This window comes from Peromyscus maniculatus, chromosome 2, assembly GCF_049852395.1.
Source record: "Peromyscus maniculatus bairdii isolate BWxNUB_F1_BW_parent chromosome 2, HU_Pman_BW_mat_3.1, whole genome shotgun sequence".
NCBI classification, from domain to species: Eukaryota; Metazoa; Chordata; class Mammalia; order Rodentia; family Cricetidae; genus Peromyscus; species Peromyscus maniculatus.
The window spans coordinates 72,442,598-72,456,342 of NC_134853.1; the positions used below are offsets into that span (position 1 = coordinate 72,442,598).

The following is a 13,745-nucleotide window of genomic DNA, read 5'->3' on the forward strand; positions in this document are numbered from 1 at the left end:
ATGTGGGTGCCCCCCCAAAGATGTATCACCGAAAAGTCGCACCTAGCATGGATAATGGCCTTGCAAAAGTTGCATAGATGGACACCCCTCTTTCAGTCAGTTTTCTACCTTCTATTAACTTCACCACCTCCCTTGACTGCATGTAACAGGGTGTGGCAGTATTATGCACTTCTAAGTGTATGAAAGCAGGAGGGAGTCAGTGGCTGTGATCTCAGGTGAGGGTCTCATGACCCTCTCCTCACTCCTGTGAGGGAACCCTAATAGGCCTGATGTTGTGAGGGACTCCTGTGACCCCCCCAACCATACGATTACTTTCATTGCTACTTCATAACTGCAATTTTGCTACTGTTGTGAATTGTAATGTAAATGTCTGATATGCAGATCGTCTTAGGTGACCGCTATGAAAGTGTCATTCGACCCTGCCAAGGGGGTTGCACCCGACAGGTTGGGAACCACTGCCCCTAGATAGTCTCTGAGGGCTTGCTTCTCCACATTCCACCCCGGACAAGCCAGCAGCTGACCGATTCTAGCACTAGACAGCAGGTGTGTCCGCCCGTGTTCCCTAAGGACATGATCACGGACAGACAGACGGTCAGGTTGTTCGGCCCCAGGAGCCCGCCTTCGTTCATGGCAGTACTGCACACACTTTCCAGTGCTGCCCCATGCTGATGTTGGCACCTGTGTATTATGATGTTGCCATGTTAGCCAGACTGAGAGGACCTATTTAATGTGTCTCCCCCTCCTCCGCCCACCCCCAGGTCAAACACTGCTGAAGATAAGTTTGTGTTCTGCAACGGACTTGTCCTGCATCGACTTCAGTGCCTTCGTGGATTTGGAGAGTGGCTCGACTCCATTAAAGACTTTTCTTTAAATTTGCAGAGCCTGAACCTTGATATCCAAGCCTTAGCCTGCCTGTCAGCACTGAGCATGATCACAGGTAAGTGCCGGCTTCCGAAAGTCAGCGTCCGTGTCCCCTTTTCTCTTGCCTGTGTCCAGGTGGCTCCTGGGCTTCTGTACAGCTAACTAGAAAATGACTGCCCCTTTCCTGAAGTCCACCAAATTCGACCTAGTTTAAATAAGGAAAGCACGCATCCACAACTTACTCCTAGGAGCGTGTAGGAGAGAGGGTTGGTACTATTGAGTTATCATCAAAACCCGATTGCTCTGGAGCTCTGCTGGCTTTTGGCCTGGCTACTTCAAGGCTGTTTTTACAAAAGGTTTCCAGGAGGATAATCTTAATCACCCTGCTATTCCTATAGGCCCCTTCCCAGTTCTTGCCTAGAGACCTAAAGTGAAGAACTACAGGCCTATGGAAGACAGCTTCCACTTACTAATCCTGATTGAGAGGGAGTTGAGAATTAATGTGTTATTTGTCAAAAACGAAAACAACTCAAATCCACGGCTTTTTAAAATGTTCAAAAACGGAAGTATAAAACTTGTTCAGTTTCTGGGGCTGAGGAGTTGGCTGGGGTGGTAAAGGACTTGCCTGGCAAGCACAAAGACCTGAGTTCAATCCCCAGAACCCATATAAAGAAGCTGGATGTGGTGGCATTTGCCTGTGACCCCCAGCACTGAGGAAGTGGAGACAGGAGGATCCCTGAGGGCTCACTGGCCAACAAATCTTGCCTAATTGGGTGAGCTCCAGGCCAATGAGAAACTCTTATCTCAGGGAGGGTAGGTGGTATTCCTAAGGAAGATACCTAAGGATCCAATGATGTCCTCTGCCCCCCTACACACACACACACACACACACACACACACACACACACACACACACACACACACACACGCATGCACGCACACACGCACGCACGCATAAAAAATGTTCAGTTTCTGTGTTATTCTACTCTCCTACTACTTGTCCCATCACCCTGTGCTCTGGGTCTCCTTCGTCCCTCATCCTTGAAGTGCCTTATTAGGTTGCATCTTAATCAGTGATACCAGAGCCTAGGGAGATAGTGACAGGATCTGAAGCTTATCCCTATCTTCTGGGTCAGACCCAAGCCCAGCTAGGCTGATTGGCTGAGGGTCCAGTTCAGACTGGATATGCTTTTGACTAGAGGAAACATTTCCCAAATAGGTAGGGAGTACTGATTGTGTCCTCAGCACAGCTGGCCTCTCCTTTCTGATGCAGCCTTGCTCTGCCTGGTTCAGTGGTTCTCAACCTGTGGGTCATGACCCCTTGGGGGCAGGTATCAAATGACCCTCTCACAGGGGTTGCCTAAGGCCGTCTGCATATCAGATATGTACATACCAGTCATAACAGTTGCAAAATCACAGTTATGAAGTAGCAATAAAAATAATATTATGGTGAGGGGTCACCACAACGTGAGGAACTGTATTAAGGGCTTACAGCATTAGGAAGGTTGAGAACCACTAGTCGAAGCACTACTGACATGCATCTGCTCAGGTCAACTTCTGTGAAGCAAAGTTAGACGTATTTATGTGCCTCTAGAGGCCAGGCCAGTCATGTGCCTGACTAATTCTTCCTGGTCTTTGGTCCAGGGTAGGAAGCTCAGCTCTTGTTAGAGCCACCATAGTCTTCCAAGACTGAAACAAAAGCAAAGATGGCCTTAAAGAGTACAGATTCCACTGACAGGGCTTGCTTTCTGATGTCAGAGCAGAGCGCCTAAAAAATTGGTGTTTAAGACCCAAGCCCAAGAGCGTCACTCCCAAGACTAATGAGACTAAGCCCCAAGATCATCCTGTCCTCTAGCTCTTCAGCTCCATTTCAGACCCCCATTCAGCATTTCCGGGACAGTTAGACTTCCAAAACTGCAAAGTATAGAATTTCATCATTTCCAAAAGATGAAATCTTTTGAGCCTGCGTTAGCTTTCTGCGACCAAAACCAGTTCATTGCCATGTCACTATGGAAATGGGAGCTGAATATATGCTCACTGGCCTAGGGGCTGTCTCTCGCATGTCACTGCATTTCCAAAGCTGATGACGCATCTCTGGAGGAGACAGAATGTGTAAATTAATCCATAGGATGCAGAGAGTTGAATGGGGACCAAGTGTCAAGAGATCATAGGTGAGGGAGCAGAGCGTGTCTCCAGGCTACCATGGAGGGATTGTAGCCATAAATAAAAATGTCCTGAAGCTGTGGTGAATATGACGGACCCAAGTTTCACAAAGGAAATGGTGATGAGAGAAGCCACTGGATGACAGGAAGAGTGTTGCAGGACTCAGGGTCTTTCCTCAGCCTTCCACACCTAGTCAGGCGGGTGGGATCTGTCCTGAGAGGAACAAGATGGCCAGCCTTGCATTCTAGAATGATCTCCAGTGGTAGCTGACTTTGAGCACAAAGAAAGCGAGGGAGGAGAGCAGGAGGGAGTGGGCAGTGTTGGGACTGCAGCTCACAGTGAGGGCCTGACCAGGAGGCCCAGTCCTTGTTCTGTCTCACTCTGTGGAAGCTAATGGACACCAGGTACCTACAGAGTCCAGAGTAGGAACTAAGAGCAAGATGGTGCTGGCCTCCGCATCCCATCTGTGCTGTGCTGTGATCAGAGCCGACCAGCCCACTGTCCACTCAGGTAGACATTTGCTGGAGGACCAGGCAGTTTGGCATGGCAGGAAAAGCATGGGTTTCCAGTTCTAGCAACTCTTCTATTAATCTGGAGTCTGGTGTTTCATCAGCAAGGGCGATTGAATAACATAGTTCTCTTCTCTGCGCTTCTGTTTCTTCATCCACACACTAGGAATAATAACATCCATTCCATAGGGTGGCAGTGTAGGTTACAAAAAACTACATTGATGATGTAGCCAAACTGGATTCATGACAGACATTAGATCTACTTATGTTTCTCCTTGGAGTGGCAATAACAGAGGCCCCTTCCAGCTGGGCTCATACATGTCCTTCTCTTTGGAAACTTTGACCAGTGCAAAGTGAAACTCTTTGTCATGAAGAAAAGTTGGTAGCTTTATAAGGCAATATGAGTCGGGCATGATGACTCACACCTATAATTCCAGCACTCGGGAGACAAGAGGATCATGAACTCAAGGCTACATGTCCTACCTGGTGAGTTCCAGACCAGCCTGTCTCAAACAATACAAAGCAGGCAGCATAGTATATGTTAGGTGATGACTTCCTTAGGCACTTGAGAGACTCAAAGGGGGACAGCGATTACAAAGCACTTATGCCAGACCGGCAATGGGCTGAGTGATTTGTCTGTAGGTCTTTCCTACAGGGCAACTGCAGCTCCTGCCTTCACTCCTGCCAGCCTTCAGAGTAAGCCATCAGAGGTGCTGCACATATCACACGAGCAGAATCAGCCCTCCAGTCTCACAGAGCTCTTGGAATTTGGTGTCTGGGAAGGTTTGGGATGCATGGAAACATTAGACAATAGGGGATGGGGGGGAGCCTAGAAAGCAATGCCCTCTGCTGCGAATATCCATTAGCATTTGAGTATGCACTCCCAAGAGCCTGGCATCTCAGGAAGCCTTATAATCAGAAAGAGTGGTTGTGGAGCATCAGATGAGCCCTAGGAATGAGAAAATGCACCCACAGAACTGTTGGGTCTGAAACCAGAGAGGGACTTGTGAGAGGGAAAAGGTTTTACACCATTAGCCAGTCTCACTTTTAGAAGACAGCTCCAGGAAGTGGATGGTTTACTCAAACATGGATGTCTCCCCTAATTTAGTTTCTTCTTCCTCCCTTTCTCTCTAACCCCCTCACAAAACACTGAGTGGTGAGATGGGACAGGAAACAGTTTCTTCCTGATCACTCTCCCTTCCTACAGTAACAGGAAGTTCCCTACAGTTGTGGTTTTCACATGTTTTCTGGGTCCCCAGTTCATCTACCCTAACTGTTGTCTCTTGCCAAAGTCAAATCCCTGGAGCAATGGGAAGGCTTTGCTTCTTCACCACTGACAGGGTACAGTGTGTTGTTGCTATCTGCTTGTAATCCTCCAAACAGAAAGTTAGTGTGGATGTATCATTTTATAAATATTGGGTGTTGGGGCCTCTCCATGCCAGGCTGTCAGTGTGTGGGGAAAGAGGAGAAGAGCTGGGCATGCATCCTGCTATCAGGAAGTTTGTAGTCTCAGACAGAAGACAAGGAGCTCTGTGTATGGTGATTAGTGTTTAGGCTCTTCTATTTGAGTTTGGTTTGATTTGGTTTGGGGTTTTTGGTTTTTTGCAACAGTGTCTCACTATGTATCCCCAAGTGTCCTGGAACTCACTATGTAGGCCAGGCTGGCCTGGAACTCACAGAGATCTGCCTGCCTCTGCCTCCTGACACCACGCCTTTAATTCCAGTGCAGAGGAAGTCTGGGTAATTGCTGTGTTTTAGGGAATTACAAACACTGGCGGTAGTGGTCATGAATAAATTCCCAAAGCAGTAGCATGTAGACATAAAGGATGTTCCAACTCAGGGGAACCAGAGGTCCAGGGTATGGCCATGAATCACCCCAGCACAGTTGTGGGAAAGTCGTGGATGGCCAATGACTTTCCTTCTGCATGACCTGAGCAGAAAGATGAGAACATTTCACAGAGTCCAAGCTATGATTCTGAATGACTGAGTGTTCTGGAGTAAGCACCAGGTAGAAGAGGAGTCCCCTCTGGAGACACTAGCTTGAGTGTCTGAGCTCTGGGAAAGAGTAAAGGATTTTCAGAGAAACAACTGACTCTTGAGACCTTTACCTTGTGGCCTCATACTGTGAATTAACCTTGGACTATAAGCTTTTATTTCCCATCTAGTGATTGATAGGGGAATGTGATCAAACAGGTCCTTTGGAGTCAGATTGTAGAGGACATTTTGATGACCAAATGGAGTTTTTTGAAAATTCCCCAAAGCATTCCTTTCCAGACTCAAGTATTCTGTCAGGCAAAATAATGAGCCCTTTCTCCCCTAGCTGTTTTTCTTGGTCTTCTTGGGACATAGCCTCTAAGACAGAGGAGGAAGAAAGGCAGATCTAGGGAATGCGGCGGGGTCAATAGTTGGCTGATCTCCCCCTGCCTTTCTAAAGCTCCTCTGCTCACTTTGAATACCTGACCATTCTGAATTCTCATCAAATACAGCTATCAGCTACATGGCAAAGGAAAGTATGGGTGAAATTTGGCAGAATAATATAGTTTGGAAAATAAAGGGGACAGTTTCAGGGTTTGGAGATTAGAGACCTAAGTTCAAGTCTTTATCTGGCCACTTCCTAGCAGCATGATTTTGGGCCATCCCTCATTTTTTCTGAAAACTATTGTTTTCTTTCTCACAGAGATAAGGTCTTAGACCATTTAGGTTGCTATAACAAAATACCACAGCATGGGTAACTTATAAACAACAGAAATTTCTGTCTAGCACTTCTGCAGGCCCCTTCTAAACACCCTCCCCAATGCTATCACATTGAGAGTTAGACTTCAGCACATGAACGGGAGCACAGTAAGATCATAGCCAATAATAACATGTATTTGTAGGTTTCTTATAAAGAATAAACTAGTGTGTAGCCCTACAGAGGGGGGAAAAATCATCCAAACCTTCACTGTTATTATCCTAAATGTTGGTTTCCATCAAGAGCTAACTGTTCTCAGAATCTATGAATGTGTTTAGTTTCCATACAATTGCATGTATATGATACATTGATGGCTTTTCTTTGTTTATGCCTTTTTATGGGCTTCATGACAGCAGGGCAGTGATGCCAATATCTTGGCTTATTGTTCTCCAGTCTTTGAATATGCAATGCTGCATGCGTGCTTTCCCTCAGACAAAGCAATGGCTGGAGAGACTCTAAAGAAGTTCCATTACATTCCTCCTTCCCACTCCGTGTACTGATTGTGAACATTTTTCAGTGTCATGATTTTCTGTGGTGGCAAGGGTTTTATCATTCAGTTCACATCAGTGTGATAGTATTTATTGAACCTGGGGAGATAGCCCAGTGGGAAATGACCTCAGTGTAAGCATGAGGACCCGGGTTCAATCACTAGCACTCATGTAACCCCAGCAATGTGGAGAGGACAGAGAGAGGAGATCCCTGGAGCTCACTGTCTAGCCTGCTACCTGACTCAGAGAGTTCTAGATTCACTGAGACTCTGTCTCAAAAATTAAGATGCAGAATGATAAAGCCTCCACATACACATGTACACATGCACCCACACATACATACAAGCACATATGAACACACACTCACAATTTCCTACTGAGGCTCATTCTAGGCTCTTGGGGTATACATTGGTGCCCAAACCAAAGTATTAGGGCAAAGAGAATTTCATTGATCTCTAAAATTACCTTAGTACGTGACCAATATTAATTGAACAAATGGCTTGTAAATATCAGCAAAACTCTCAAATTAGGAAAATCTAAATTATTTTTAGCCTACCATTGTTGTTAGAAAATAGTCTGACTTCCCAAGAGCTGCCTAATTTCGATGTAGATGGAATCAGTTGATGTCTGTGGTACACCTGCCACAGGCCAGGTGCATAGTCCCTTACCCTTAAAGAGCCGTGGTCTTGGAGAGACAGACACCCACTCAAAGACAGGAAAGCGCTTGTACACCTCAAGCTGACTTGTGGCTTCCTGACTAGTGTGGGTTCTGGGACTGCCCACCAGTCAGTCAAGGACATGCGACATAGCCAAAGGCTGACGGTGGCAGCAGGACTTCCTAGAGAAAGAAGTGAGGCTTAGAGCAGGAAGTCCTGTCTGCTGTTTCTCTTCCTCGTTGGCTGGAACTCTGCTATCTCTAAGTTGACCAGTGCCCCAAGACCTGCTCGGAAAGCTGGCTGGGGGGGATGGGCCACTGCTAAACACTGTCTATCCGTTTCTCCATCCACTGCTCTCTGCTCCCAGGAAGAGAACCTGGTGCTTCTTTGATCAGCCAAGAGGCCCTAGTGAGAACTGTAAACCAGCAAAAGTTAGCTCAATATAAGAAGCTAAGACAAAACCGTTTGAAATTGGAATAACCTCCCTTGGGAGGGAGTTCTCATAGGCAGAACCATGTGCAATTAAAATAAGCTGCCTTGGGAAGTGAAGTTTACAGAGACTAGGTGACCACAGGGTAGAGATGCTGCCCAGCAGCTCTGAGGGACAAGGATTGACTAGGGTTGAGCTTCTCCGCCCTGCATACAGAGCACTGGACACAGTGTTGTATGTTTTGGCTGTGTGGGCCTCAGGCAGGGCCCAAGGTTCTGTATTTCTCCCAAGCAAGGAAGCCAGTCAAAAAAAAAAAGCAACTGAAACAACATAGGCAGCAGATAGTAGAGATCTTCTCCAGAGGAAGTGGGAATTGAGAGAACACAGATGTAAGGAACACCACCCAGAGAGTAACTGAAGTTACTGGGATAGGTTAAATTAAAGCTGCCCCCTCCCCAAGAAGGGATCCCCAGAAGAGTTTAGAGGAAGATTTCCACACAAATGAACTCAGAGCCACGGGCAACATGGATGGTAACGAATTGAGTTTTAAATACAGAGAGTGTTTGCAAGTATTTATTAAGCGCCTACTATATGCTTGGCATTATTCCAAGTACTCTGCATGTAAAGATCATTTCATTCTCACAGCAAGACAAGAGGCAACTGCCACTTTACCCCCCTTTCAGAAGCGTGGAAACAGACCCAAATTGCCCAGATAATAGCTGACAGAGCTGACGGAAACAGGCCCAGTCGCTCAGCTAATGGCTGCCAGAGCTGGTGGAAACAGCCCCAAAGTCACCCAGCTAGTAGCTGCCAGAGCTGAGAGGTGCAGAGAGGGAGTGTCTGCGTGGGAAGTGTGAGTGTGAGCGTTTATAAAGTTCTTTACTGTTGTGAGTGTCTTAACAACTCCCAACTCATCCTTTCAATCTGAGACACTTCCACATTTAGTGTCTATTTAATCATTTCTTAAACAGCTTTGGTCTTCCGTCTTACAGATTCATCTATCAGACGCGTATTAGGTGTCCCTGATGTGTTAGGATTGGTGCAGGAGAGGGGAACCACAGTGAGCAAATACAGGCCATTTCTCCAGGGAGCTTAAATCTAACGAGGGAGGCAGGCAACTGTCACATGAATATCGGATTTCAAACTTGCATGTCCTGTATTATAAAGAGAATCTGACCTAGACTAGGAGCCAAGAAGGAAGCTTCCTTGAGGGAATATTGGATCTGAGATGAGTGGATCTTAACTAGCTGGGGGGGGAAGAACATGAGCGTAAACTTCAGTGTCTCCTTATTTCACTTAATCCCTCCGCTCCCTCTCTCCCCTCTTCTCTTCACCTCCTCTCTTCCTTCTTTCTCTCCTCCTACCTCCTCTTTCCCTCCAACTCCATCCTGTCTTCCTCCTGCCTGGCAGAGCCGTTTGTGACAGGGATAGCTAACAGGCACGGGAATCCAAACCCACCGGGGAGAATGCGCTGTTTTCGTCACTGCTCTGCCCCCACCGTCTACAGCACTGTTTGCCACAGACCCAGTACTTGATAAACATCTATTGAAAGAAGTTTAGCCACTAGTTAATTAGATTCACATAAAGTAAGAGGATACTAAAGGAGGGACGGTTTATATCAGAATGAGAAGAAACTTTCTAACCATTAGAGGCAGTGAAAGGCAGATACAGCCGCCCGTGAGCGAAGTTCTCCCGGATTTGGTTTGAAAGAAGCTGGCCACTTGTGAATTTCAACCCTAGGCAATTCACTTAACTTTTTGAGTCTTCTTACATATTAATTAAAGATAACAGATCATCTTGTCTCTTTCTGAGCTAAAATAGTCTAAGTAAAAGAGTATAAACTAAGGGCTATTAGATGAGTTTTATCAGCAGGGTGAAATGACTGACCTGCCCATCTAGCTGGAACCTGACTCTGGTTTTGTAGTACCTTTGAGTGGACAGTCTTCTCTTAGGTGGGAATTTAAACAAAGAGGATCAAATCCCTTCCAACGTACATACACAATGTCTGTGACGCATGTCTAATACTTAACTGTGACTATAAATTCTGTTTTGACGTCTTGGAAACATAATGCTTGAGTTAAAATACTGAAAGGCAGGGTTAATATTGTATAAATCCAATGCAAAAAGCTGAGGATCCAACCCAGTGCATCACACATGCTAGGCAAGAACTCTACCACTGAGCTGCATCCCTTCTGCCCAGAAAAAGCTTAATCTTCTATACATAATTCTCTAGGAAAGGAGAAACCCAAATATCTGACTCCCCCTCTCTCTCTGGATTTATGAACTCTGCATTTCAGCTCTGTAGCTGTTTGCCAATTTTCAAAGGAGGAGGGGGAGGGTGTCCCTTCAACTAAATGTCAGTGATTAGAATTTTAAGAAATTTTAAACTGCTGAGAAGGTTCCAGACACTTGGTGACTCCCTGGTGATCTGAAAACCTTGCTGGCTGCTGGCAGGAGTATACACAGAGACTGAATTTTTATCTTAGCCCCTATGGAAAACTAAAGAAGCCACAGACCTTGTGAGTGGCCACAGCAACAAAGAAGGAGTGAGGTGCCTTTGGCTCCTAACAGGAGTGTCTATGAATTCCTCAAGGAATTCCAGGCCTGGTTGATCCAGCTGGCAGGAGGTATCGATCTCCACTTCAATTCGCTGAATAAATAATGGTTGCCATAGTTATTGAGCAAGGCGACTGGCTGGAGAGCAGAGAAAACTCCATGCTCCCGTCTGTGAGTTTGGCCATGAGAAAGTCTGGCTCTAAGGTCCCACAATCAATCGGCCCCCCTCCCGCATCACACCCGACAAATTGCTCAGTTTCTTCATCCTGATAATGAGTGTGGGATCTTGGATGCTCTGTGAGACAGGAGGCCCTGGAAGGATAGGAAAGCCTCTGTTAATGGACCGGCATTTGATTGTGAGAGATGCCTCCTCTCCCGAGCTTGTAAATCAGATTTAATGTGTCTCAGTGCTAACAGAATTTAATATCAGCAAGTTAGTGCTTGACCGTGTTATACATATGACAGGGCTTCATAAAGGACAATCTCCCACCTTGTTCTATTTAACAGTATTCTCCAAATAGCACTAATATAGAAATTTTAAAAGAAAGGTAAAAGAGCCATCCAGTTTTCTCATGACTATTTTCACACTTTGTTTCTTTTCATCCTTTATGTGAAGAAAAAAAAATTTACACATATGTATTTCGTGTGTATGTGTGAATGCACGTACACTCCACAGTGTATTTGTGGAGGTCAAGAAGACAGCATGGAGGAGTCATTTCTCTCTTACCATGTGGAGACCCTAGACTAACCTCAGATCATCAGGGTTGGCACCAAATGCCTGCTCAACCAGTCTCATCAAACCCAGATTTTTAGTATTATTTTTACACACATGCGATCACAGCCTAGGTACTCTTTCATATGCTCTTCTTCGTTTAATGTTACTTATATTTTTCCATCTTGTTTAATGATCTTCAGACTTGTCCCTGATCGTTTTAGGATCTTATGGCCATGGCATTATTTACTCAACAGTTCCCCTCTTCTCCAGCTCTGTATCTCTCCCAGAGTTTCCTCTGTTTGGGTTCTTGGGTGTGGAGCGAAAAATAGATAAATGCTGCCCCAAATATTTCCATCCATACAAGGTTGTTGTTCTCACTTGGCTTTCTTCTTTGGATAAATTCCCAAGAATAGGGTAGCTTGGTCAGGGGCTGGGAACATTTCCTACCTCTTGAACCTTCCTGCCAAATTTGCCACCTGGTTCTATGCTTTGAGGAGAACAACTAAACCGTCCTGCCCAACCCCACTGCAAGCGGGACTCCTCCAAACTCACTCTCAGTGTTTCCCCTGAGCTTGAAGCACAGAGGCGATGCTTTTAGTGGGAAGTTTGCACCTGCCTAACCAAGCTAAGTAGGCAAGACTGCCTGGCCAGCAAGCCTCAGGGATTTGCCCATGTCTGCCTCCCCACTTCTGGGATGATAAGCATGTGCCACCACACCTGGCAATTCTAGGGAATCGAAAGGAAAGCAGGTCCTGACAGAGCCACTAGCTGAGCTAACACCCAGTCCCACAAAGGGCACTCTAGTTGTAAAATGCCCAACCCGCCTGGCAGAAAAGGAGAAAGAGCCTGAATAGGACTTCTAGTGACTTTTGACCTGCGCCCCCAAACTTACCCTCCTCTGTCCTTCTGCAGAGCGACATGGGTTAAAAGAACCAAAGAGAGTGGAGGAGCTATGCAACAAGATCACAAGCAGCTTAAAGGACCACCAGAGGAAGGGGCAGGCCCTAGAGCCCACCGAGCCCAAGGTCCTTCGTGCGCTGGTGGAACTGAGGAAGATCTGCACCCAGGGCCTGCAGCGCATCTTCTACCTGAAGCTGGAGGACTTGGTGGCCCCACCTTCTATCATCGACAAGCTCTTCCTGGACACCCTGCCTTTCTGAGCAGGGGACCCCTTGCTCTGCTGGCATCTGACCATCAAGCTAGCAAAAGGATGGGTCTGACCACCTGCCCCTCCGTCCTTCCTTCAGGGGAAAAGCAGCTCCCATAGAACGCAAAGACTTTTTTTTTTGTTTTTTGGTTTTTGGTTTTTTTTTTTTTTTTCCTGGCGCCTTTCCTTACGATCGAAAGCCGGAAACCTTGCAGAGTATTGTGTTGGGTTTGTGTTTTATATTTAGGCTTTGGTGGGTGGGGTGGGAGGGGGGGGTAGAGTCGATGAGGCTTTTCTAAGAAATTGCTGACAAAGCACTTTTGGATGATGCTATCCCGGCAGAGGGGGAAAGGATAATATAACTGTTTAAAAACTCTTTCTGGGGCATACAGTTATGGTTGCTTTGTGTTCAAAAACAAGAACAGCCAAGGGCTGTTCACCAGGGTAGACTGTGTCTTAAGACTGATCCCTTTACGATATACTTCCTGTATCAAGGGTACATATGTCATACAAGCAAGGCAGAAAATTCCCTTTCCTTCATTTCTTTCTTCTTTAAAAAACAAAACAAAAACAAATGGCAGAAGACGGAAAATTATCTACCAATCAGACTTAGCAAAATGATAATGGCTGTTTGCTTCCATATACAAGTGCAATTTTGTAAAGTGCTGTCTTGCTAAGTCTCGTTTGTGAACTCTCCCTTATTTCATATGGAAATAAGGAGGCAGTCATGTTAGCAAATGGCACGCTCATTTTCCTAGCAAAGGCTCGATCCACCTGCCCTGTAGAACCCTTCGGAGGTGTGGCCCACCTAAGACTTTCAGGCCGTTCTTCATGGAATCCTGACCCCTGAGGACTCTCCAGCTGTCCTGAAGGGGATCAGGTTATAAAATGGATTGCATACGACTGCATTCGTTGTATCCTATCAACCTGGACAGAGCTCTCTAAATCTACTAAGGTTGTAGCAACGTCTGGTTCATCCATTCAGAAGCCCAAGGAGTGTTGGGAGAATCAGTCAAGTATTTGCTTCCCCTCAAGGAGAACATGCAAATAAGTAGGAACTGGGTCATACAGGGTAAGCACCAGAGGTGATAAGGATTTATATATATATATATATAATTTTTGTTATTGGTTAAAGAGACAATTTTGGAAAGCAAGCAAATCTTTTTTTTTTTTTTTTTAAACAACAACATAGTATTAACGTGAGTACTAGAAAAGATTAGTGGGTTGCGGTTCAACATTCCGTGTTTGTGCCCCTTTTATATGTTTCTACTGTTGATGCCATATTGTTATGAAATAATTTGTTGCATAGTGTCCTTATTTGTATGAAATTTGTATGCACGTTATATTGTAATAGCTTTGCCTGTATTTATTGCAAGACCACCAGCTCCTGGAGGCTGAGTTACAGAATAATCAAATGGGGTGTTCGTGGTGACTTGGATACACCAATTAGAAATTAAATAAGCATATATATATATAAACATAGCAGGTT

General features: G+C 45.7%; 1 protein-coding gene across 2 annotated transcripts in view; it reads left to right on the top strand.

The window, feature by feature from the left end:
- Nr4a3 (nuclear receptor subfamily 4 group A member 3) overlaps window positions 1-13,430 on the top strand; it is a 38,989-nt gene extending 25,559 nt beyond the window's left edge. The window contains exons 7-8 of one of the 2 annotated variants that reach the window (XM_006973673.4): window positions 759-937; window positions 12,022-13,430. In XM_006973673.4, coding sequence (XP_006973735.1) covers window positions 759-937; window positions 12,022-12,269 — 427 coding nt within the window. In that variant the 3' untranslated portion in view covers window positions 12,270-13,430. The remainder of the gene's footprint in view (window positions 1-758; window positions 938-12,021) is intronic. The other variant, XM_015992516.3, reaches the window with a different exon arrangement.
- Window positions 13,431-13,745: the final 315 nt, after the last annotated feature.